Here is a 21612-nt window from a genome sequence, read left to right as displayed (position 1 = left end):
GGATTATGCAGGATGAATCCAGTTTTTATTGGACTTTGTTCCTGGGGCAGACTGCAGAGACCCCAGACCTGCCACTGCTGATCACTGCTGGTATCTCGTCAGTGTCGCTGCAGAGGCAGAAGGGAAGTGGTGAGGACCAGACCCCACCCAGGCTCCTGGTCACGGCCTGAGGCCATGCTCTAGGACGGGTAGAAGCGCTGCAGAAGCTCCTTCTTGTTGACTTTGCCCATCTGGTTGCGTGGGATCTCCTCCACCACGATCAGCTCGGTGGGGATGGTGTACGGTGCCATGATGTCCCTGCACGACACGAGCACAGTCACAGCAACACACAACTGTCAGGCTTGGAAGGGACCCCAAGGATTGTCTATTTCAAATCCCCCTGCCGTGGGCAGAGACATTTTCCACTTGATCAGGTTGCTCACAGCCCCATTCAGCCTGGCCCTGAAAACCTCCAAGGATGAGGCTTCCACCACCTCCGCGGGCAACCTGTTCCAGGGTCTCAGTACCCTCATGGTGAAGAACTTCTTCCTAACAGTCAATCTGAATCTTCTCTCCTCTAGCTTGGATCCATTCCCCCTGCTCCTATCACTCACTGACACCCTAAAAAGTCCCTCCCCATCTTTCTTGCAGGCCCCCTTCAGATACTGGAAGGCCACAATAAGGTCTCCTTGGAGCTTTCTCTTCTCCAAAATGAACAACCCCAACTCTCTCAGGCTGTCCTCACAGGAAAGGAGCTCCAGCCCTCTGATCATCCTCATGGCCCTTCTCTGGACATGTTCCAGCAAATTGGAACCATTATGGCAAACCAAGTCCAGCACTTCCAGCCCATCCTGAGCCCTCACCAATGTTGCAGACCTGGATTTGCTGCAGAACCCTGCTCCAGGAGGCCCTCCTAAGCTGGGCTGTGTGGTGCCAGCTCCCAGGCTGCCTCTGCAGTAACCCATCCTTGGAGGGACTCAAGATACGGATAGGCAAGGAAATGGCTTTGAGTTGTGCCAGGAGAGGTTCAGGTTGGACATGAGGAACAATTTCTTCCCCCAAAAGGGGAGAGTTGTCAAGGCCTGGCCCAGACTGCCCGGGGCAGTGGCAGAATGCTCATCCCTGGAGGGGTTTAAAGCAGTGGAGATGTGGTACTGATGTGGTGCTGACATGGACCCTATGTACTGGTACCTGGCTCTGGTACTACCTGTGCTGGATCCCCTTTGTCTGCCTGCAAGCAGCCGCCAGTTCTGCCACGCAGCACCTCACGAGCACAGCACTGCAGAACGCCCACCCACCCCTCCCGAGGGGGCATGGGGAGCCTTCAGCAAGCGAGAGGCAGATCCCTGATGTGGGCTCAGCAGTCCACACCATTAGAGATGAGAGGAGAGGACAGCACAGAGGTGAGGTGGATGCTGGACCTCCCCACGTGTCCTGGTGCCTGTCCCCAGTTAGGTCACCCCCTGGACACATGCTGGTGACATGCCAGTGACTCGTAGCCCGCGGGGAGTCTTCCCACTGCGAGAGGGATGCTCAGCACCGCGCACGGTCCCGGTGCCCTTTGCGGCGCGCAGGGGGGGGCTCTCCTGCCTTCTGCTGCCTCTCTGTCGCCAACCTGGGGCCATGCCCAGCTCCGGCAGCGTCCTGGCACTGACTCTAATGCGAGATGCCAGGTCTGCTGAGAGTCCTTCAACCATCACCCGTCCCTCCTCCCCGTGCCCGCCACCAGCACCCGCTGCCATATGGATTCCTCTAACAGGGGCTGGCGCCTGTCGCCGGGAAGCAGGATCGCAGGCGAAAGCCGCAACATGAATCACTCTGAAGAGGGACATGTGTCTCCTGCCAGGGAGGGCGAGAAAAGGGGCCAAAGGAACCGAAGGGACATAAAAAATAAAGGGGAGAGGCAGGGCAGAGAGGCTGGAGCGGTGCCTGCAGCCAGAGCTGGGCAGGGAGCCCTCCCGCCCTCTGGGGATCCTTGTCCTTGCCCACTGAGCTGGGACAGCGACGGGAACAGACGCGCAGGGACAAGGGGGAACGACCCGGGACGGGGAGCACAGGTGGGGCTGAGCGACACCCCCAGAGCAACACCCAGGTGGCGCACGAAGTGCAGCCGGGGTGGTGGGTGAAGGGAGCTGCCTGAACTCCTCAACGTCCCTGCCAGGAGGCTTAGCGAAGAGCGGCCAATGCACAGCACGGGGAAGATGACTCTTCCTTGCCCTCCATTGCTCCTGGCTGCTGCTCAGACCAGGCAATGTCACAGAATCCCACCGGGGCTGGGAGGGAACTCTGGAGATCATCTAGTCCACCCCTCTGCTAAAGCAGGGTCACCCACAGCATCTCGCCCAGGGTCACAAAGTCCTGGTGCATTTGCAACGTCTCCAGAGAAGCAGACTCCACAGCCTCTCTGGGCAGCCTGCTCCAGCCAATAAGTTCCTCCTCCTGTTTAGATGGAACATCCTGGATTCCAGTTTGTGCCTGCTGCCCCTTCTCCTGTCAGATGGGCACCACTGGTGAGAGTCTGGCCCCATCCTCTTGTCCCCAGCCTTTATTTCTTGCTGAGCACTGAGCAGATCCCCTCTCAGGCTGCTCTTCCCCAGGCTAGACAGCACGAGGGCTCTCAGCCTTTCCTCCTCACAGAGACGCTCCAGGGCTCTCAGCATCGTTGTAAGCACCATTGGACTCCCTCCAGCAGTTCTCTGTCTCTCTTGAACTGGGGAGCCCAGAACTGGACAGTCCTGGCCACTCTTTCCTCTTCATGCACCACAAGAGACATTCACCACCTCAGCCACGAAGGCACATTTCTGGCTCATGGGCAACTTCTTGTCCCCCAGCACTCCCAGCTCCTTCTCCTCAGAGCTGCTTTCCAGCAGGTCAGTCCCTCAGCTGTACTGGTGCAAGGAGTTACTCCTCCCCAGGTGCAGGACCCTCCACTTGCCCTGGTTGAACTTAATGAAGTTCCTCTGTGCCAAACTCTCTAACCTGCCCAGTGTCCTTGGTAGGGAGCCCTGGAGCACCAGACTCTGTCCCAGTCTGTCCAAAGGGACAGGAGCAAAATGAAAGAGCTGCTGGTGGCTGCAGCTGCCTTAGTTGGAGCAGAATCCTGTATGACCAGCAGTGAGAGGGTTAACAGGAGTGCACAGTGCAAGAGGGGCACCCCAGCAGGGGCTTGGCCCAGCTGCCCACCTGGGTTTGGCTTCTTTGCCTCTCCTGCCCTAGGGCGTAGCTGCTTCAGGAGCAGCAGGCAGGCAGTTCCCCCTGCTCCCTCAGCAAACCCAGGGCAAATCTTTCACTGGCTACTGCACAGCCCCTGCTGAAGCAAGCCCTCCTGCTGCCTGCAGAGCAGGGCCAGCCTCACCAGAAATATCTGCTGCCTGAGGGAGGGGTCTGCCAGGAAAAGGCAGAAGCTGCTGTTCAGTATTTTGCAGATGGAATATTAGCAACAAACCCACTGCTGCTGCTCCCTGGGTCCTTCCTGTTCATCCTCCTGTGGTTGATGCCCCAGACTTCAGCATCGGCCCCTCCCTGATCCATCTGAATGAGGAAGGGTTTGGTTTCCATGCCAAAACCTTGCAGGATGGCAGGTGGCTTCTTTGTGCCATGCTCCTTGGCACTGTGATGGATACAAGCAAGGTCCATGAGCTCTGGTGTCTTTCTGTCTCTGAGTCCCATGGGAGAGGTGTCTGGGGTTAACTGGGGACTGGGCTGGCTTCCAGCAGGCAGGCAAGTGAGGAGCTGGGGGAAAAGCTGAGCAAATGTTCTTGCTGCTGAGAAGACAGCAAGAGAAGCTGAGAAGCTTCCTCTCTCTTGGTGCTGGCTCTGTGCTTTCTGCTGGTGACTGGGCTCTGGGGTAAGAGCCACTTGGCTGTTCTGTGCAGGTCATTTATCAAAGGCACTTTTGGGGTGAGAAGCCCATTTATTTCCATTATCTCCTGTGCTTTTTGACCTTCTTTTCTCCATCCCCAGAGCCTGAGGCACTACAGAATCAGAGAATCATTGTGATTGGAAAAGACCTTGAAAATCATCAAGTTGTTAACCCAGCAGTGTCAGGTCACCATTAAAGCATGTCCCTCAGCACCACTTCTCCATGGCTTTGAAACCCCTCCAGGGATGGGGATTCCAGCACTGCCCTGGGTAGTCTGGGCCAGACCTTGACAATCCTCCTCTTTTTGGGGAAGAAATTCTTCCTCACAGCCACCCTAAACCTCCCTTAGTACAATCTGAGGTTGTTTCCTCTTGTCCTGTCATTTGTTTGTTGGGAGAAGAGACCAACTCCCACCTGGCTCCAGCCTCCTTTCAGGGAGTTGCAGAGAGCCAGAAGGTCTCCCCTCATCCTTCTTTTCTCCAGGCTGAACAACCCCAACTCCCTCAGCTGCTCCTCAGCAGACCTGTTCTCCAGACCCTTCGCCAGCTTCATTGCCCTACTCTGGGTACATTCCAGCACTTCCAACGCCCTTCCTGGTGGGAGGATCCCAAAACTGAACCCAGGATTCAAGGTGTGGCCTCGGCAGTTGCTGGCAGCCACCCCTCCTCTGACAAGCTCCTCCTGAGGATGCTGCAGGCTCTGTGTCCATGCCATGTCCTCACCCTGCAGTGCCTGCTGGCATCTTACCTGGCCCACTCCTTCAGCTCCTTCACGGAGAGCATCTGGCCCTTGCGCAGCTGCACGACAGCGCTGACTCGCTGGCCCCACACCATGTCTGGAGGCCCAATCACAGCTACATCTGCAGAGGCAGCAGAGGACCTGGCCTGAGACACCTGAGTCGTAACCAGGGGCAAAGAGGGGCAGAAGGAGGGGTTCAGCAGCTCTGGCAGGTGCCTGCTGCAGCGGTGTGCAGGGAAGAGCAGAGTGTGGAGGATGATGCTGTGGGATGTTAGTGCAGGAAAGAGACAGGGAATTCTGTGCTGACAGCGGCTCCAAGGAGAGAGCTTTTCACCGCGGAGGCGCCACGGTTTGAGTGACTCAGTGTGAGCAGGACAGATGATGCACAGAGCGGCGTGGAGCCAGGGGCACCACTTCTCTCTCCTCACACAGGGTCGTGCACAAGGGCAGGACAGATTTAATGAGCCTCATTTCCAAAAGGAGTTGGGAGCTGCTGCTGACTCTGCACCCGGCTGCAGGCTTCGCGGGAGAGAAGGCACCGCAGGGTTGAAACGCAGCCTGCTCTTCACTCAGACTCAGTCTCCCCAGAGGGAAGGGCAGGAAAGAGCCTCCAGCAGTGAACCCATGGGCATCTTCATGAGAGCCAGAGCTGCCTGGCACAGCATGGCTGGGGGGCAGGGAGGGGCAGGGTACCTGTGATGTGCGGGTGCGCGAGCAGATGGCGTTCCACCTCCAGGGCGCTGATTTTGAACCCCCCGTTCTTGATGATGTCTACAGAGCTGCGACCCTTGATCCAGTAAACACCATCCTTGTAGGCTGCTGTGTCTCCTGAAAAACAAAGTGGGCTCCATCAGAAGCTGTCCCTTCACTTCTCCTCTGCTCTTGCTGCAGATGTGACTCTTGGGTGATGCCTCGGGCAGGTGCTGAGCTCAGCTCCCTGCATTGGCATGTGGCTCAGGGTGACGGCCATGAGCATCTCTGGGGTGTTAGCCTTCTCCACATGACAGACTGCTCCTGGGGACATGCTGACAGGGGACAGACATAGCTTTTCTGTGGAGGGAAAGGGAGGAATAAGGCTGTGCACCCAGGAGTCTAATATGGAAGCAACAAAAATGAGAGCCAGCACTGCAGGTAGATGCACTCCCCAGCACACTCTAAACATGCAACATAGAACCAAACCATAGACTGGGTTGGAAGGGACCTTTCAGGGTCATCTAGTCCAGCCCCCCTGCACTCAGCAGGGACATCTGCAGCTAGAGCAGGTTGCTCAGAGCCTCCAACAATCTGACCTGGAACAGTTCCAGGCATGGGGCACCTCCAGCCTCCCTGGGTAACCTCAGCCATTGTCTCTGAGCAACCTGGGACAGGGTGTCACCACCCTCAGCAGTAAAAATGTCTCCCTTCCTTCTATTCAGCCTAAATCTCTCAGTTCAAATCAATCACCTCTGCCACAACAGGCCCTGCTCAAAAGTCTGTCCTCAGCTTTCTGATCAGCTCCTTTAAGTACTGAAAGGCCAGAACACATCTCTGCAAGAGCCACAAGCCAAGCAGGCTCCAGCTGCTCAGCAGTCCCCTCTGGCAATCACTCACCAGAAAGAACTCAGCTGTCCCATCCTGGGAGGACAGGACTTCTTCTGGACCTCTGCCATCACAGCCTCTATCACATAGTCCTCAGCCTCATCCTTCTCCCACCCACTTGCCCATGTCAGAGATGAAACACTGACCTCCAGCAGCTTGTGAAAGCCACAGCAGGTCTTTCCCAGCAGCAACAGCACCATGTATGCGCCCTGATCACAGCCACCAGCTCCTACTATGCCTAGGAGTGTCCTCTGCTCTGGGGACTAGCAGCTGGTCACACCACTGCTGGCAGAGGAGCTTCCCCCTTTCCCCATTCCTGTATGATCACCACTCATAGAAAGAGATGAGGGAGGACACTGAGACCATCCTGGCAACACGCTGGATGGGACCTGTCCTTGCTGTGGTGGGGAGAAGGCCTGTGGCAGGTGTGATCTGGTAATTAGCTGAGGCTGGGATGATTGAGGAGCAGGGTCATGTCAGCACAACCTGGCTAAATGCTTAACAAGCTGCTGCACTTTGATAGCTCCTTAAGATGATTACTCACATCCTGCTAATGGAGCCTCTGCCAAGCGGTTGTGGAGGGGGGGGCTGGGGACCTCATGTTTCCATTTCAGAGCCTTGATGGCAGCACCATAGGGGGGCCTTAGCTCTAACCACCCCCACCCCATGGCTCACTCTCCATCCTCTCCTTAACAGTGTGTGCTGCCATTGTGTCCACACATCCGGGCTGCTCCCCGCTGAGGCTTCGCTCACAGACCTCTTTTTGCTGCTGCTGGGAAGCTCCAACCTGGAGATGAGCCAGAGATTGGCAGTAAGGGAAAGAAGCTTCCAGCGAGACCAGGGTGATGTGACACTGCTGAAGTTGCAGGAGCAATCCCACGGGCACTTCTCTTGCCCACTCCAACAATAAGTGTTCAAAATCTGGGCAATTTGAGCAACCTGAAGTCCTGGACCTCAACATCACAGAATCACAGACTGGGACATAGAAGTTGATCTAATCCACCAGCCCCTGCAGTGAGCAGGGACACCTGCTGCTAAAGCAGGCTGCTGAAAGCTTCTTCCAGCCTGGCCTGTTTGTTACCTACAACATCCCTGCAGGCAGGAGGTCACTGAGCCAGGAGGACCTGCTGAACCTCTGGTGCTGTGCAAGCAGCATGCTGAGTGTGCTCTGAGGACTCTGGCACCTGGGAACTTTGTTGGGTGGCCCAGAGAAGAGCATCCAACATCGGCTGGACTTGGTGATCTTGGAGGTCTTTTCCAACCTTAATCATTCTGTGATTCTGTTCCCACTGCCAAGGGCCACACAGACATCATCTCCTTCAGAGATGAGGTCTCCTCAGAACACCACCCCAGCAGGGTTGAGCACACTCCATCATTCACTCCCCTCCTTCCCCGTGCTCCTTCTGGCCTGCCCAGTGCTGCTTTGGTGCACCTTCCAGCCCAGGTACCCTGGGACATGTCCATCAGCTACACCGCTCAGAAACTCCTCCTTTCCAGCTCGCCTCCAGCACACCCTGGAGCCTGCACAGACAGCACCCAAGGAGCTGTGGTGTCAGAGCCACGAGGCAGCTCCCCCAGCCCTGAAATTTGGGTCGTGCCCAGAAGAGCCATGTCCCCACTCAGCTGACACCTGCCACTGTGCTGAGCTGCTCATCTCGCTCCCCTCAGCCCGGGAGTGGTTCATGGCTCCCGGCTTTGCCTGCCAGCACTCTCCAGCACGTTGGAAGCTGGCTGGGATATTTTGAAGTTGTGGGAGAGCTTTCAGCTTGGGCTGTCTGGGTGCTTGGCTGCTGGGGGTTGAAAGGAACTCATGGCTGAGGTGATAAACTGCCTTCTGTGGCCGGTGTCACTGTGGTATGTGTGAGTGACAAGGGACTGGGGAGTGAGCATTAATTAAAAGGTGGCACTGGGGGACTGCAGAGCCACGAGCTCAGGAGCTGCTTATTCCAACAGAGAAGACAGGGAAAGGAGAGGGAATCCAGTCTTGGCTCAATGACACACAGCTTCCACACTGCTCTTCAGGATTTAAGCACATGAAAGCTGCCCCATGTGCCTTTTGCTCTGCTCCCTGGAACAGTCCCAGGGATGGTTTGGTCCAGGAGACAGAGCTGGGTGGGGCCAGGAGGATTCTCTGCACCAAGGTCTCTCGGTGTGAAAGCTGAACGGCTCTGTGCCTCCTTCTCCTTATCTCTCCTTACAGAGCAAGGGCTGAAGTCACATCTCCATGTGTCCTTGAGTCTGCTGGGGACGTGTCACCACAGCTGATTTCTCCTGAGCCCGTGTGCAAAGCAAACTGCAAGGGCAGAGCCTGTCACTGGGGGCTCATCCCTGCTCCACTTCCATCCTGAGCGGGACACACAAGCCCCAGCACTGCCTGGCCTGGAGCCCTCCTCCAGCAAGGGAAGTCTCCATGCTTTGCTTGCCACAGTGAGATTTCAGGGCATGGCTGTACCATAACACCTGAGCTGGCAGCAGCCTGAGCTCTCAGTGCCATGTGGACTATCTGTTTTGGCCTCACAAGCCATGCCAAGGCGATGCAGGTGCTGAGCTGGAGCCCAGGCCTGTTAGACTGGGCATGGTGCCCAGGGCTGGCTCAGCTGGGCAGCAGCTGGAGCCCATGCTGGCAGTGGGCTCATCCTCAGGAGCAATCCTGCCTGGCCAGCATCAGCATCTCTGTGTAGTCACCACGAGCATCCCTGCATGGACATCACCAGCACCTCTGCATGGCCACCGCCAACATCCCTGCATGGTCAACAGCAGCATCACTGCAGGGACATCACCAGCATCCCCACGAGGCCAGCACCAGCATCTCGGCACATCATCGCCTGTCCCCCAGCTCTGGCAGGAGCACAGGCAGGCTCTGCTCACATCTGCCCATGCAGACATGTCCCACACTCAGAGAGGTGCTGCAGCTAGCTGCAAAATGTGCCCTCTGAAGGAGACGTTCCCAACATGTTCCACACACAGCCAGGGGCAGGACAAAGAATGATTTCAGTCTGAGCCTGGTGAGGAAGAGGAGACCTCCCCTTTGCCACTCACCTTCCATCCTCACGCTGCTCACAAATGCCATCGTGCCTGTCACACAGACCCCTCCAGCCCCAAGGCAGCAGGCACAGCAGGTGGGGCAGCATGATTACAGTGATCATTGCGAGCTCTGTGATTTCCAACCCCCAGCCTCTTTCTTTCTGTCTCCTCTCCCCCGTTGAGCCAAGCATCAGGGCCTTGCTGTCACTTCCCGTGCTGACAGGACAGAGCACGCTCCAGGGGACCAGCATCCACTGAGGACAGCCACATTACCCTCTGCCCTGTGCCATCTGCTACCAGCCCAGCACATCAAGACAGCAAGAGCACCAGCACATCCCAGTGCGGCACAGTGCTCCCTGCCCTCCAGGCCAGCAGGGATTTCCTGGGCCAGTGGGACCACTTAAAAGGATGCTGCCCATGACCCTCCCCAGCGAGCTGCCTTTAAGCAGTGCTGTGAGTGTCACTTCGGAACCTGGCTCTGCACCAATGGCTTGTGCTAAGGGTTGTGCCTATCCTGGGGGCCCTGATGCGATCCTGGTCCTGAACCACCACCACCACCACCACCACCTCATCTTGTGCAACATGGAGGCAACTGCACATGCTGTTATTTGAACATCTCTCCACTTTGTGCAAACTCCTCAAAGCAGGGCTCCCTTGTGGCAAGTTAGTCCAGAAGCTCTGGGGCTGATGTGCCTGAAGAGGAGCCCGTCCTGTGCCTTGGGACCTGCCTGGTCCTGCTCTTGGGTGACAGAAAGAATGATGTGAGCTTGCAGCAGTGAGACAATCTCAGCTTGAGAATGGTGGAGCCCAAGAACACCCCACCACCTCTCCATCTTTACTCCCAAAGTCTCTCTCTCCAAGCTCCCCAGGGAGATAGTTGGTTTCCCATCCTTGGAAGTGTTTAAAAGAGGCAGAGATGTGGTGCTGAGGGACATGGCCCAAGAGGCAGAGATGTAGTACTGAGGGACATGATCCAAGAGGCAGAGATGCTGTACTGAGGGACATGGCCCAAGAGGCAGAGATGTGGTGCTGAGGTACATGGCCCAAGAGGCAGAGATGTGGTACTGAGGGACATGGCCCAAGAGGCAGAGATGTAGTACTGAGGGACATGGCCCAAGAGGCAGAGATGTGGTACTGAGGGACATGGCTTAGCACCAGGCTTGGTGACATTAGAGAATGGTTGGACTTGACCACCTTCTCCAAGCAGAACAAGTCGGTGAGGCCATGGTTCCAGGGTGGGGACAGCCGTGCCTACACTCAAACGCTCAGCATGGAGCCACAAACAGCAATTCCGCCCTCACCGCCAGCTGTGCAGGGAAGGAGATTTTGGCTGATGAGAAGATTATGGTCTCTGACACCACATCCCCGCCTCTGCTTGCCCGGGCCACCTCCAGCCAGGCTCCTTTCATCAGACAAAGCAGCCAGCAGCACAAGTCCCTGCCGTCCGCGGCTCAGCTGATGCCGCTGAGGCCGTGGGATTATTGTTTCCCTGACAGCAGCCACCGCTGCTACCTTTGGATTCATTTCAGGATGCTCAGCGGGCATCTGCTCTGCGACATGTGAAAGGATCTGCTGAGCTGCATACTGAACAGGAGCTGGGGTGGGCTGTGCCTGGCCACAGCTTCAGACGGTCACAGAAGCACTAAGGCTGGATAAGACCCCTTGGGTCATGGGGTCCAATGGCCAACCCAAGGGCACCATGCCCTCTAAACCATGTGCTGAAGCAAAAGTGATAGAACCACAGGTTGCTTTGGGTTGGAAGGGACCCTGAAGATCATGGAGTCCACCCCCCTCCCCTGCAGTGAGCAGGGACGTTTTTGGCTACAGCAGGTAGCTCAAAGCCTCATCTAGCCTGGCCTGTTGGTCTCTGAAAGCGGGTTGGAGGCAGGTGGGGGTCAGTCTCTTCTCCAACAGGGCAAGAGGAAATGGCCTCAAGTTGCCCCAGCGGAGGTTTAGGTTGGAGATGGGGAACAATTTCTTCCCCCAAAGGGTTGCCAAGCTCTGGAACAGGCTGTCCAGGAAAGTGGTGAAATCAAGTGGAGTGCCAGGGCCCGAAACCTCTCTGGGGAAGAAATTGTTCCTCATCTCCAACCTAAACCTGGGCATGCCTGTCCCAAACGAGGCTGCCATGGAGACCCTATTTGTAAACCTGAAGGCCAGGGATTTCTGCAACGAGGCCCTTCAAGTTGCAAAATCCTTGCTGCAGAGATGAAGAGGCCCTTGTGATTCTGCCCCTCCTTTGCAGAGCAGAGCTCTCCCAGTGATAACATGGTCCTTGAGCTGCCCTCCAGGACCTGCTGAATGAGAGCCTCTTTGCTCCCAAGATCAAACCTACCCTGGAGCTCCTTATCCCCGGGGTCAGCTTGTTCCTGGCAAACATATCAACGTGGAAGGTGTCATAAGCAAATATTTGAACCAACTATTGACCAAGAGAGCACTTTTCTGGCTGGAGAAATGAAATGCTGACCAGCTTGGAAGAGCTCTGAGAGAGCAGAGAGGAAAAATGAGACTTTTCAGGCAGATCATCAGGAATGGTGACTTTAGCTCAGTCTAGGATGGAGAGATGGGACTGTGTAGGATATCAGAACCCTCAGCACAAGAAGGACATGGACCTGTTTGAGCAGAGCCAGAGGAGGCTACAGCAATGATGTGAGGGCTGAAATCCCTCTGCTGTGAGGCCAGGCTGAGAGAGTTTGGCTTGGTCAGCCTGGAGAAGAGAAGGCACCAGAGGCACCTTCCAGTGGTCTTTCAGCACTCAAAGGGGCAGAACACAAAGCTGGGGACAGGCTTTTTATCTGGGGCTGTTGGGACAGGACAAGGGGTGATGGTTTGCAACCACAAGAGGAAGATTTAGGCCAGAGAGCAGAGAGAACTTTTACCACTGAGGATGATGAGACACTGACTCAGGCTGCCCAGAGAGGTGGAAGATGCCCTGTGCCTGGAACCATTCCAGGTCAGGTTGTCTGGGGCTCTGAGCAACCTGCTCTAGCTGCAGATGTCCCTGCTGGCTGCAGGGGAGTTTGTCTAGATGACCTTTACAGGCCCCTCTCAGCCCAAACCGTTCTGTACTGCTATGTTCTGCTGGAAGAAAACAACCAACAGCAACGAGGCTGCCCTCAGAACGGCTCTGTCCCAGCAGCTTCACTAAGCAAAGCCCTCAGCCCTACAAACGGGTGCTGAGGAGAAGCTGGCACCTAGGAGCTGCACCCCAGGAGGAGCCCAGCTGCTGCTGACACAACATCCCAGATGTCACAGGGATGCCTGGAAGGACCAGATGAAAGCTTGTTTGGCAACACATGTCACCAGCTTCGCCGCAGCGACAGTGCCGGCTCTGCCGCAACGTGCAAGCTTCGGCCGAGAGCCAAACCTGGCACAGGAGCAACACAGCACCAGGCTGACTAACAAACTGTCACCTGGCCTTTCCTGGCTTCTGGGAGGCCTGTCACCCTCCCAGCGTTGCCTCTACACCCATTCCCTGGCGTTTGAAGCTCCCCAGAAGGCATGTGGCAGGTGCTGCCCAAGCAGCAGGACAGCAGAGGCACCTGAGGACATGTGCTGCAAACCGAGGCCATGCAGGCTACCAGCACCACTAACAGAGACTGGCCCAGAGGAGCCATGCCCAGAGGACCTGGCTGTTTGCAGCTGAAGTATGAAGCTTTCCCCAGGGCTTGGTACTGGACCAGTTCTGTTTAGTATCTTCCTCAATGGTCTGAGTGAGGGGATTGAGGAACCTTCCTCATTGAGTTTGCAGATGTCAGGTTGGGCAGGAGCATCCACCTGCTTGTGGGCAGGAAGCTCTACAGAGGGATCTGGCCAGGCTGGATTAATGGGCTGCTGACAGTAGGATGAGATTCAACCAGCTAGGTCCTGTCTTTGGGTCACAACAACCCCATGAGCACTCCAGACTTGGGGCAGAGTGGTTGGAAACTGCCCAGTGGAAAAGGACCTGTAGTAAAAAAGCAGAGGCTGGATTGGTCCTGGTGGAACATGCATGCTGACCCAGCAGGCTGGGGCTGCTCCTTTAACAGTTTCCTGGCTGCTGGAGCAGCTTTTGCAGGTTTCAGAAGGGCCTGTGTACAAATGTGCAGGTGAGGAGCCCAGGGAGGCAGGCTGGGCCTCCAGTGTGGGGGGGGGATGCTGGTGAAGGGCTCTTCCCTGCCAGCAGCACAATGTGGTTTGAGCTCTCTCTAATATTAATTAGACCTTTTGATGTTAATGAATCACTCCAGATTTTGCAAAGTCTTGGCTTTTAAATGCTTCCTGTGCTCCTCAGGGAGCTGGGCTGCAGAGCAGGGATATCTTGCAGCTACTTTTCCAGGAGACACTGACCAGCTGGACACTGAAGGGAGATGTGTGGCTGCTTCTTTGGGGACAGTTTGTCATACCCCTGGCACAGCTGGATTTGCTCTGTGAGAAATCAGGGAATCAGAATCATTTTGGTTGGAAGAGACCTGGAAGATCCTCGAGTCCAAGCATTAACTCAGCACTGCTAGGTCAGCATTACACCATATCCCTCAGCACCACATCTCCATGGCTTTGAAACACCTCCAGGAACAGGGACTCCTCCACTGCCCTGAGCAGCCTGGGCCAGGCCTTGAAAACTCTCCCCTTTTGGGGAAGAAATTCTTTCTCATGTCCAACCTAAATCTCCCCTGGGGCAACTTGAGGTCAACTCCTCTTGTCCTATGGCTTGTTCCTTGGGAGAAGAGAGCCTTGCTGTGATGCTGATGATGCTCCACTCCTGCCACACTTGACACCTGCTCCTCCACTCTTCCCAGAAGCTTTAAGGTTGTTTTTTCACCCAGCTCCAAGAGGAATCCCCTGCTGTCAGCTGCCCTCCTGGCACAGTGACCCCTCCTTTCCAGAGATCGTGAGTGAGGAGCTCACTCGCCTGCATTCCTGAACCTGGAGAGCTGCTGCTTGCCGGTGTTGAGGTGCCAGGCAGGCTCCCAGCTGGCACATCCCTGGGAAGCATGCCAGGAAGCAGTTGGACTCATCCCCCTTTGCCCTTCCCTGGTGCCTTTCAGCCGAGGATCTCCAAGCACAACGATCCAGAGGGTAATTAAGCAGAAAGGAGAACATCTGGCAGGACAGTGTTGGGATGCAAAGGGCCTCGCTGGATGTTCACACCGAGGAGCAGTGGGCAGGAGGTGGTGCATCCACCTCTGATCTTCCCTGGGATTAACTCCTACCTGTCTCCTGCTTCCCCAAAATGCTCGTTGATGCTCCTGGTCTGTCCCTGGCTGAGACAGAGCTCACCCTCCAGCACAGACACACATCAGTGACTAATGCAATCATTTGTTTTCCAGGCAGGATTGATCCAACTGTCTGGGCAGGTGAGGAGCCTGAGCCCTGACACTGGCATTGGCTGAGAGCTGGGCAAAAATCCGTGGGTTCAAGCCCTCTTTGCCCAAATAGGGCTTGGTGGGGGCAAGTCTTGGCCCTTGGGGTTGGTTTCACCAGCACACATGGTTGAATGGCAGCAGGCAGGAGCCCAACCCCACTCAGCCCAACCACGACAGACATCCTGACCACCTGTGGGCCACTCGACCAGCTCATGATGGCTGTCCTGACCTCTTGAGGTTTGTGACAGCCACCCTGACCAGTCCTGATAGCCACCCTGTCCACTCATGACTGCCACCCTGTGCACTCAAGGCCTGTGGTGTCCACCCTTCCCACTTGTGCTGGCCACCCTACCCACCTGTGCTGGCTACTGCATGCAGGGAGGTCTTCCTGCCTTTGAGCACAGCTCTTCAGCCCTGTGGATCAAGCCCATCCCAGGCTGTACACAGCCCAGCAGCAGACCACAGAAGTGTTCTGTGCCAGTCTGAACAATGAGCTTTAGAAAACTCCTGCAGCAATGAGTTCCATGCACCCACCACACCTCACAGGGACAAAGGCTTCCTTTTGCAGCTTCCCCACCTCTTTCTCAGCCAGTTCAGTGTCTCAGTGCTCTCCTAGACCCATGGAAGTTATTTTTTGTAGGTGACACAGGCACAGTGGGACTGAGAAGCTGCAGAGCACAGCATGGAGGTGACACTGCTCATCGTCCCGTCCCTCTGATGACAGGCTCCCAGCCCAATCCCAGCACTCCAAGAAATTATTTCTTCCCACTGCCAGAGGCTCCTGTGCTAGAGAAAAGACACACAAGAAGATGTGGGGTGGACAAACGATTAGGCAGCAAGTCCAACACTGGAACAGGTTGCCCAGGGAGGCTGTGGATGCTCCCTCCCTGGAGGTGCTCAAGGCCAGGTTGGATGAGGCCTCGAACGACCTGTTCTTATGGGAGGTGTCCCTGCCTATGGCAGGGGGTTGGAACTGGATAAGCTTTGAGGTCCCTTCCAACCCAAACCATTCCATGAAGCCTGCAAGAACAGAAGAACTCATCCCCTCTGCCACCAAGTGCCTACCATGACAGGCTGAGGGAGCAGGGAGTGGGTGATACATCTCCGTGAGGGACAGACGCCTCTCCCTCCTTCCCCCCCGCTCCCTCCCCGCCGGCGCTGAAGGCTGCACGGCTAGATCCCCCATCTGCTCCCATGCATCACCCACACTTCACTCCAGCTTATTAGCTGGAATAAATCATAACTGTTTCATTGTGTATCAGCGGCGCTGGGCGGCAGGAAGGCGCAATCCATCACCCCGCGCGCCCCACCGCCACGCCAGCAGCTTTCCACTCTATTAAACAAGATGGATACAGCGCGCTGGGACGGACCAGGGAGCCTTTATTTATGGAGCACTGGGAGAGGGAGGGTACCCGACGCGTGGTGCCCTCTGGAGCTGCTCCTGCGAGCCCCTTGGGCTGGGCCAAGCAAGCGGCAAACCCTGCAGCTGCCAGAGGCTGAGTCGCGCCCGGAGCGTGAGGCAAAGCTGGAAGATGGTGTGGGAAAGCAGGACCCAGGCTGAACCCTGAGGTGTTCAGGTGCACAATGGTCCTGCACAATGAAGATGAGCTCTTGCCCCAGGAGATGAGCAGAACTAGAGGAAAGCAGGACCCAGGCTGAACCTTGAGGTGTTCAGGTGCACAATGGTCCTGCACAATGAAGAGGAGCTCTTGCCCCAGGAGATGAGCAGAACTAGAGGAAAGCAGGACCCAGGCTGAACCCTGAGGTGTTCAGGTGCACAATGGTCCTGCACAATGAAGAGGAGCTCTTGCCCCAGGAGATGAGCAGAACTAGAGCAGAAGGCTCCCATCCCACCTCTGCTCAGCACCCCACACTCACCACACAGAGAGGAGAGCCCAGCGCTGCTGGAGCTCCTGGGAGGTGGTTCCTCAGGGCTCCCCAGAGCTGCTCTGCCCAGAAATACTTCCTGGAGTGCCAGGATTTTGCTACTCCTTGAAGCTCCAAGCTCTTTTCAGTGTTACACCTTCTCCTTTCTCCTGCCCATCCTGACAGTGCAGATGCTCTCCAGCTCAGTAGAGGCCAGGAGGCTTTGCCAGTGCTGAGTGCAACCCCAGCACTTCTGCACATCCTCCCCCCTGCCCTACTGCACCTGAGGTGCAAAGATCAAGCAATTCAGCCAGGGTGACACAGAGCAGCTCCAAGCACACACTCAGCAAGCTCAGCCCCTTGGCTGCTGCTCTTTCCATGCCAGAGCTGACAGAAATCCCAGCACCCACCCAGCAGAAGCACATTTCCTACGACAATGACCTTGTAAATAGCTGCAGACCAGCCCTTTAACTCAGGAAACCAACCTCATCCACACAAGACCGTGTCTCTCCAAGCCACATCTCCTTTCAGAAGCAACAGCACCATTGCTGCTAGTACCACTCTGTCTGAACATGAGAATCACAGAATCAAAGAATTGTTGAGGTTGGAAAAGACCTTTAAGATCATCAAGACACACTCCAGTGCCTCAATGTCCTTCTTGGAGTGAGGGGCAGCCACAGAAGCTGCAGCTGTTGAGACTACTTTCTCCTCTCCTTTCTCCTTCCTTCTTCTTTCTCCTTGTATGCTCTCCTCTCCCTTTTCCTCTCCACTCCACTGCTGTGACATGCTCCAGAGGCAGTGGCAAGGTCTTTGGGACCACAGTGGGTCTCACCTCTGCAGTCTGTGCAGGGTGGGAAAGAGGTGCAAAGGGCAGAAATGTGAGACCTCAGCTTTACCCCTTGGATCAGGCCTGACAGGGATGTTTTGGAGTTCCCTTCTGACTCAGAAGGGGATCCAAGAACCTGTACAAAAGGTGAGATCAAGGGCTGGCTCTGGTTAACCTTGATGCCGGAGGGGTTTTCCTGCCACAAGTCCCTGATGAAGCAGCTGGGGATGTGAGGCAGCAGCAGGGAGCAGAGCAGGACAGAGCCAGCCTTGGAGGGCAGCCTGGCTCAGAGAACATGTGTGCTGAAGTGCTGGTGGGATGAGGGGTGAGCAGGGAGAGGTGATGACCCTCCAGCAGCCCAGGCAGGCAACCTGTGAGACCTGGACATGTGCTGCTGCCCAACCTGTGAAGGATCCAAACCTCAGAATTTCAGAGGAGCTAATTACTGTTAATTAGCTACAATTTGTGCTGGTAACCTCTGTTCTTGGCCAAGATGGCTGGCTGTGGTGACAACCATTATTCACTGCCATGCAATAAATCAAGCTGAAGTTGTTCTGTTCCTTAGCCTATCATTTAGCATTTCATTAACGAGATCTCTGCACATCCATCACTGCTCCTGGGGCTGCTGCAGTCCCCTGCAACTGCAAGGCTGCCCCAGTCAATCCCAGCAGAGCAGCAGAGAGACTGGGATTTACCAGGTTCACATCCTGCTGAGCATCCACCAGGCACTGGTGACTCATCAGATGATGTAGCCCAGTAGAGTGCAACCAGTAGGGCTGGGGAGATTGCCCACCTGTACTCAGCACTGGTGAAGCCACAGATTGAATACTGGGTTTGGTTTTGGGCCTCTCACTCCAAGAAGGACATTGTGGTGCTGGAGCAAGTCCAGGGAGAACGGCAGTAAAGCTGGTGAAGGGTCCAGAGCACAGGTCTTGTAAGGAGCAGCTGAGGGAACTGGGGTTGTACTGCCTGCAGAAAAGGAGGCTGAGCGGAGACCTTCTGGCTCCCTCCAACTCTCTGAAAGGAGATTGAAGCCAGGTGGGGGTCAGTCTCTTCTCCCAGGACACAAGCATAAGGAGAAGAGGCAATAGCCTCAAATTGCCCCAGAGGAGGTTCAGGTTGGCCATGAGGAACAATTTCTTTCCCTTGGGGGTTGTCAAGGCCTGGAGCAGGCTGCCCAAGGCAGTGGTGGAGTCCCCATCCCTGGAGAGATTTCAAACCCTTGGAGACACGGTGCTGAGTGACCTGGTTTAGTGCTGACCTGGCAGTGCTGGCTTAATGGTCGGACTTGATGATCTTAAAGGTTTCTTCCAACCAAAACAACTCTGTGATCCTATGAACAGGCAGGGCAGCTTGGAGAGGAGCTGGCTGCTGTCCTTGCACGTCTCATCAACTGGTTCATGGTGCCAGAACCTGGTGCCCTCCACGGAGGTGATGGGTTTCCTAGCAAACCCCAGACCAAAGCTTCCTCAAGGTTTGAAGCAAGCTTTGCTCCAGCTCCTAGGAAGGGAGTGAGATCTTCACTGCCTGGTCAGACAAGGGAGGTCTGGATGGTCATCTTTCTTGCCAGACATGAGCTGTGCAGTCATCAAGCTCAGCCCAGCATGGGGAGGGTTGCTCTTGCTTTCTCAGCAAACCCATCAGTGCTGGTGTGAGCTTTGTCAGGAGATGAGGACATTCAAAAACAAAGATATACTGAGGATGGTCCTGGTTGCTCCTACACCTCCCCTTAAAACAATATCAGAGAGCAGTAGGTGGCTGTCACACTTCCCGGGCCACTGCCACTGAGGCAAAGCAAGATTTGGATGCTGTTATGGATCCCTACCTGCATGAAATCTGGAGGTAATTGAACGGCTCAGGAGAATGGAAATCAATTCATTAGAAGGTTTGTTTACAGACCTTGCCCCCCCCCAGCCCCTCCCCAGCAGCAGCTCCAGCAGCAGGTGTACCTGCAAAGCACCATTCACTTACATCATCCAATTGCCAAGTGGATTTGCAGCTCGGGGGAGCTCTTCCCTCTCCCTGCCCAGCTCCCATCAGCACTGCTGGCAGGTCACAGACCCCCCCCCAACTGCCACAACGTCTGAGATTAAGAGGTGGAGAGGATGTGGGTAGATGTCTCAGTGTAGAATCACAGAATGCATCAGGTTGGAAGAGACTCTTGAGGGTCATCTTGTCCAACCCCCCTGGATCACAGAAACATTCAGGTTGGAAAGCCCCTCAGGATCACCAAGTCCAACTGATACCCTCACTGCACAAGGTGCACCCTAAACTACATCCCCAGGCACCACATCCAAATGACTTTTAAACACATCCAGGGTCGGTGACACCACCACTTGCCTGGGCAGCTCAGTCCAATACCTGACCACTCTTGCTGAGAAAATGTAGGTCTAAACCTATCCAGCTGCAGCTTGAGGCTATTCCTTCTTGTTCTATCACTATATACCTGTGAGAAGAGACTAGCACCAACCTCTCCACAATGTCCTTTCAGGTAGCTGTAGACAGTGATGAGGTCTCCCCTCAGCCTCCTCTTGCTCAAAGTGAAGAAGCCCCAGCTCCTTCAGTCACTCCTCATCAGATTTATTCTCCAAGTAAGTGGAGACCCTGAAGTGAGCAGAGACATCTTTAACTGTATCAGGTTGCTCAGAGCCCCAACAAGTCAGACATTGAAAGTCTCCAGGGAGACACTTCACCACCGCCCTGAGTAACTTGTTTCAGTATTTCACTACCCTCAGAGTAAAGAACTTATTCATGTCCAACCTAAATCTACCCTGCTCTGGTTTAAAACCATTGTCCCACAGGCCCTTGGAAAAAGTCTCTCCAGCCTTCAGGTACTGGAAGGCTGCTTATAAGGTTTGCCTAGAACCTTCCCTTTTCCAGGCTGAACAACCTCAACTCTCTCAGCTTGTCTTCACAGGAGAGGTGCTCCAGCCCTCTCATCATCTTTCTGTCCCTCCCCTGGACCAGCAGGTCCATGTCCTTACTGTGCTGAGAGCCCCAAAGCTGGACACAGTCCTCCAGGTGAGGTCTCAGCAGAGCAGAGTGGCAGAGCCACCTCCCTTGGCCATGCTTCTTTTGAGGTGGCCCCGGATGCCACTGGGCTCCTGCACTGCAGGTGCACATTGCTGGCTCATGTCCAGCTTCTCAACCATCAGTACCCCCAAGTCGTTTTGCCTAGGGCTACTCTCGATCTCATCATCCCCCAGCCTGGACTGGTACCAGCTGTACCTGTTCCTCTCCTCCTGACTCAGCCAGGGGATGGGAATTGCATCACAGCTGCACACTGCTCCACAACCCTCCCCACATGCAGAAGCTGGTGGGACTGCAGCAAGCTGCCTGCTCCTAGGACAGAGGGGGTTAAACAACTGACTCCCCACTCTCCAGAGAATCCTGGAGCATCCAGGAGTAAGGGAGAAAAACATGCACGACACCCCTCACCCCCTCCAGCCCAACTAAGAATGAATTCCAGTCATGCAGCAGGGAAGTTTGTTTGCATTCCAGAGGCGGTAGCGTTGAGGCTGCTGTCAGAACCACGCTGGGAGAAAGGGCAAAACCCTGCCGAGATGAAAGAGTGTGAAGCACTGGAACAGCCTCCCCTGGCATTTACACCTGGAAAAAAACCACTCAAGGGCATCTCACAAAGAGCTGTGCTAATAAGGGCCTCCTCCCCACGCGGTGGGGCTGGGGAGATGGAGTGGAGCCGGCAGTGCTGGCAGCATCTCCAGCAACCTGCGGGAGAAAGCTGCAGATAAGACAAGTCTGATTTCAAGCCAGTAATCTTGAGCTGCCTCCTCCCAGCCCTGCTTCCACTGAGGGGACAGGCAGCAGGGGCTTGCTGCTGGGTGAGTGAGGAGTGCAGCTAACCCCTGTCTTTGCTGACATGCAGCAGCACAGCTGAGAGGCTGCCCTGCTGCAAGGCAGCTCTGCGAGTGCCGGGGGACAAGAAGGCAAATGGGCTCGTGGGGGTGCATGAAGATGGACGTGGCCTGCAAATTGAGGGAGGCTCTTCAGCCCATCTACCCTGCCCTAGTGAGGCCACATCTGGAGTCCTGTGTCCCGTCTGGGGCTTTCCAGTTCACTAGAGACAGGGAACTAGTGTAGGGTGGAGGTTACGAAGATGCTGAGGAGCCTGGGTCATCTCTGTGAGAAGGAAAGGCTGAGAGACTTGGGGCTGTTTAGCCTGGAGAAAAGCAGCCTGGGATGGGAGCTTTGAAACACAGAATGGTTTATGTTGGATGGGACCTCAAGGATCATCCAGTTCCAACCCCCCACCACAGGCAGGGACACCTCCCACTAGAGCAGGTCGCTCAAGGCCTCATCCAACTTGGCCTTGAACACCTCCAGGGAGGGAGCAGCCACAACCTCCCTGGGCAACCTGTGCCAGTGTCTCACCA

At 55.6% G+C, this 21612-nt stretch overlaps 1 protein-coding gene across 3 annotated transcripts in view; it reads right to left on the bottom strand.

Annotated features, from left to right (window-relative positions):
- Positions 1-3: 3 nt before the first annotated feature.
- Positions 4-21612, bottom strand: part of ACSF3 (acyl-CoA synthetase family member 3) — a 73440-nt gene continuing 51831 nt past the window's right edge. For all 3 annotated transcript variants that reach the window (XM_064160132.1, XM_064160130.1, XM_064160133.1), the window contains 3 exons: positions 5273-5407; positions 4589-4700; positions 4-297 (listed from right to left, as the gene is read on the bottom strand). In XM_064160132.1, the coding sequence (XP_064016202.1) occupies positions 180-297; positions 4589-4700; positions 5273-5407 (365 nt within the window). In that variant the 3' untranslated portion in view covers positions 4-179. The remainder of the gene's footprint in view (positions 298-4588; positions 4701-5272; positions 5408-21612) is intronic.

Source organism: Pogoniulus pusillus, chromosome 20 (assembly GCF_015220805.1).
Source record: "Pogoniulus pusillus isolate bPogPus1 chromosome 20, bPogPus1.pri, whole genome shotgun sequence".
Lineage (NCBI taxonomy): Eukaryota > Metazoa > Chordata > Aves > Piciformes > Lybiidae > Pogoniulus > Pogoniulus pusillus.
The sequence above is the reverse complement of the archived record's forward strand: the minus strand, read 5'-3'. Positions and strand labels throughout refer to the sequence as shown.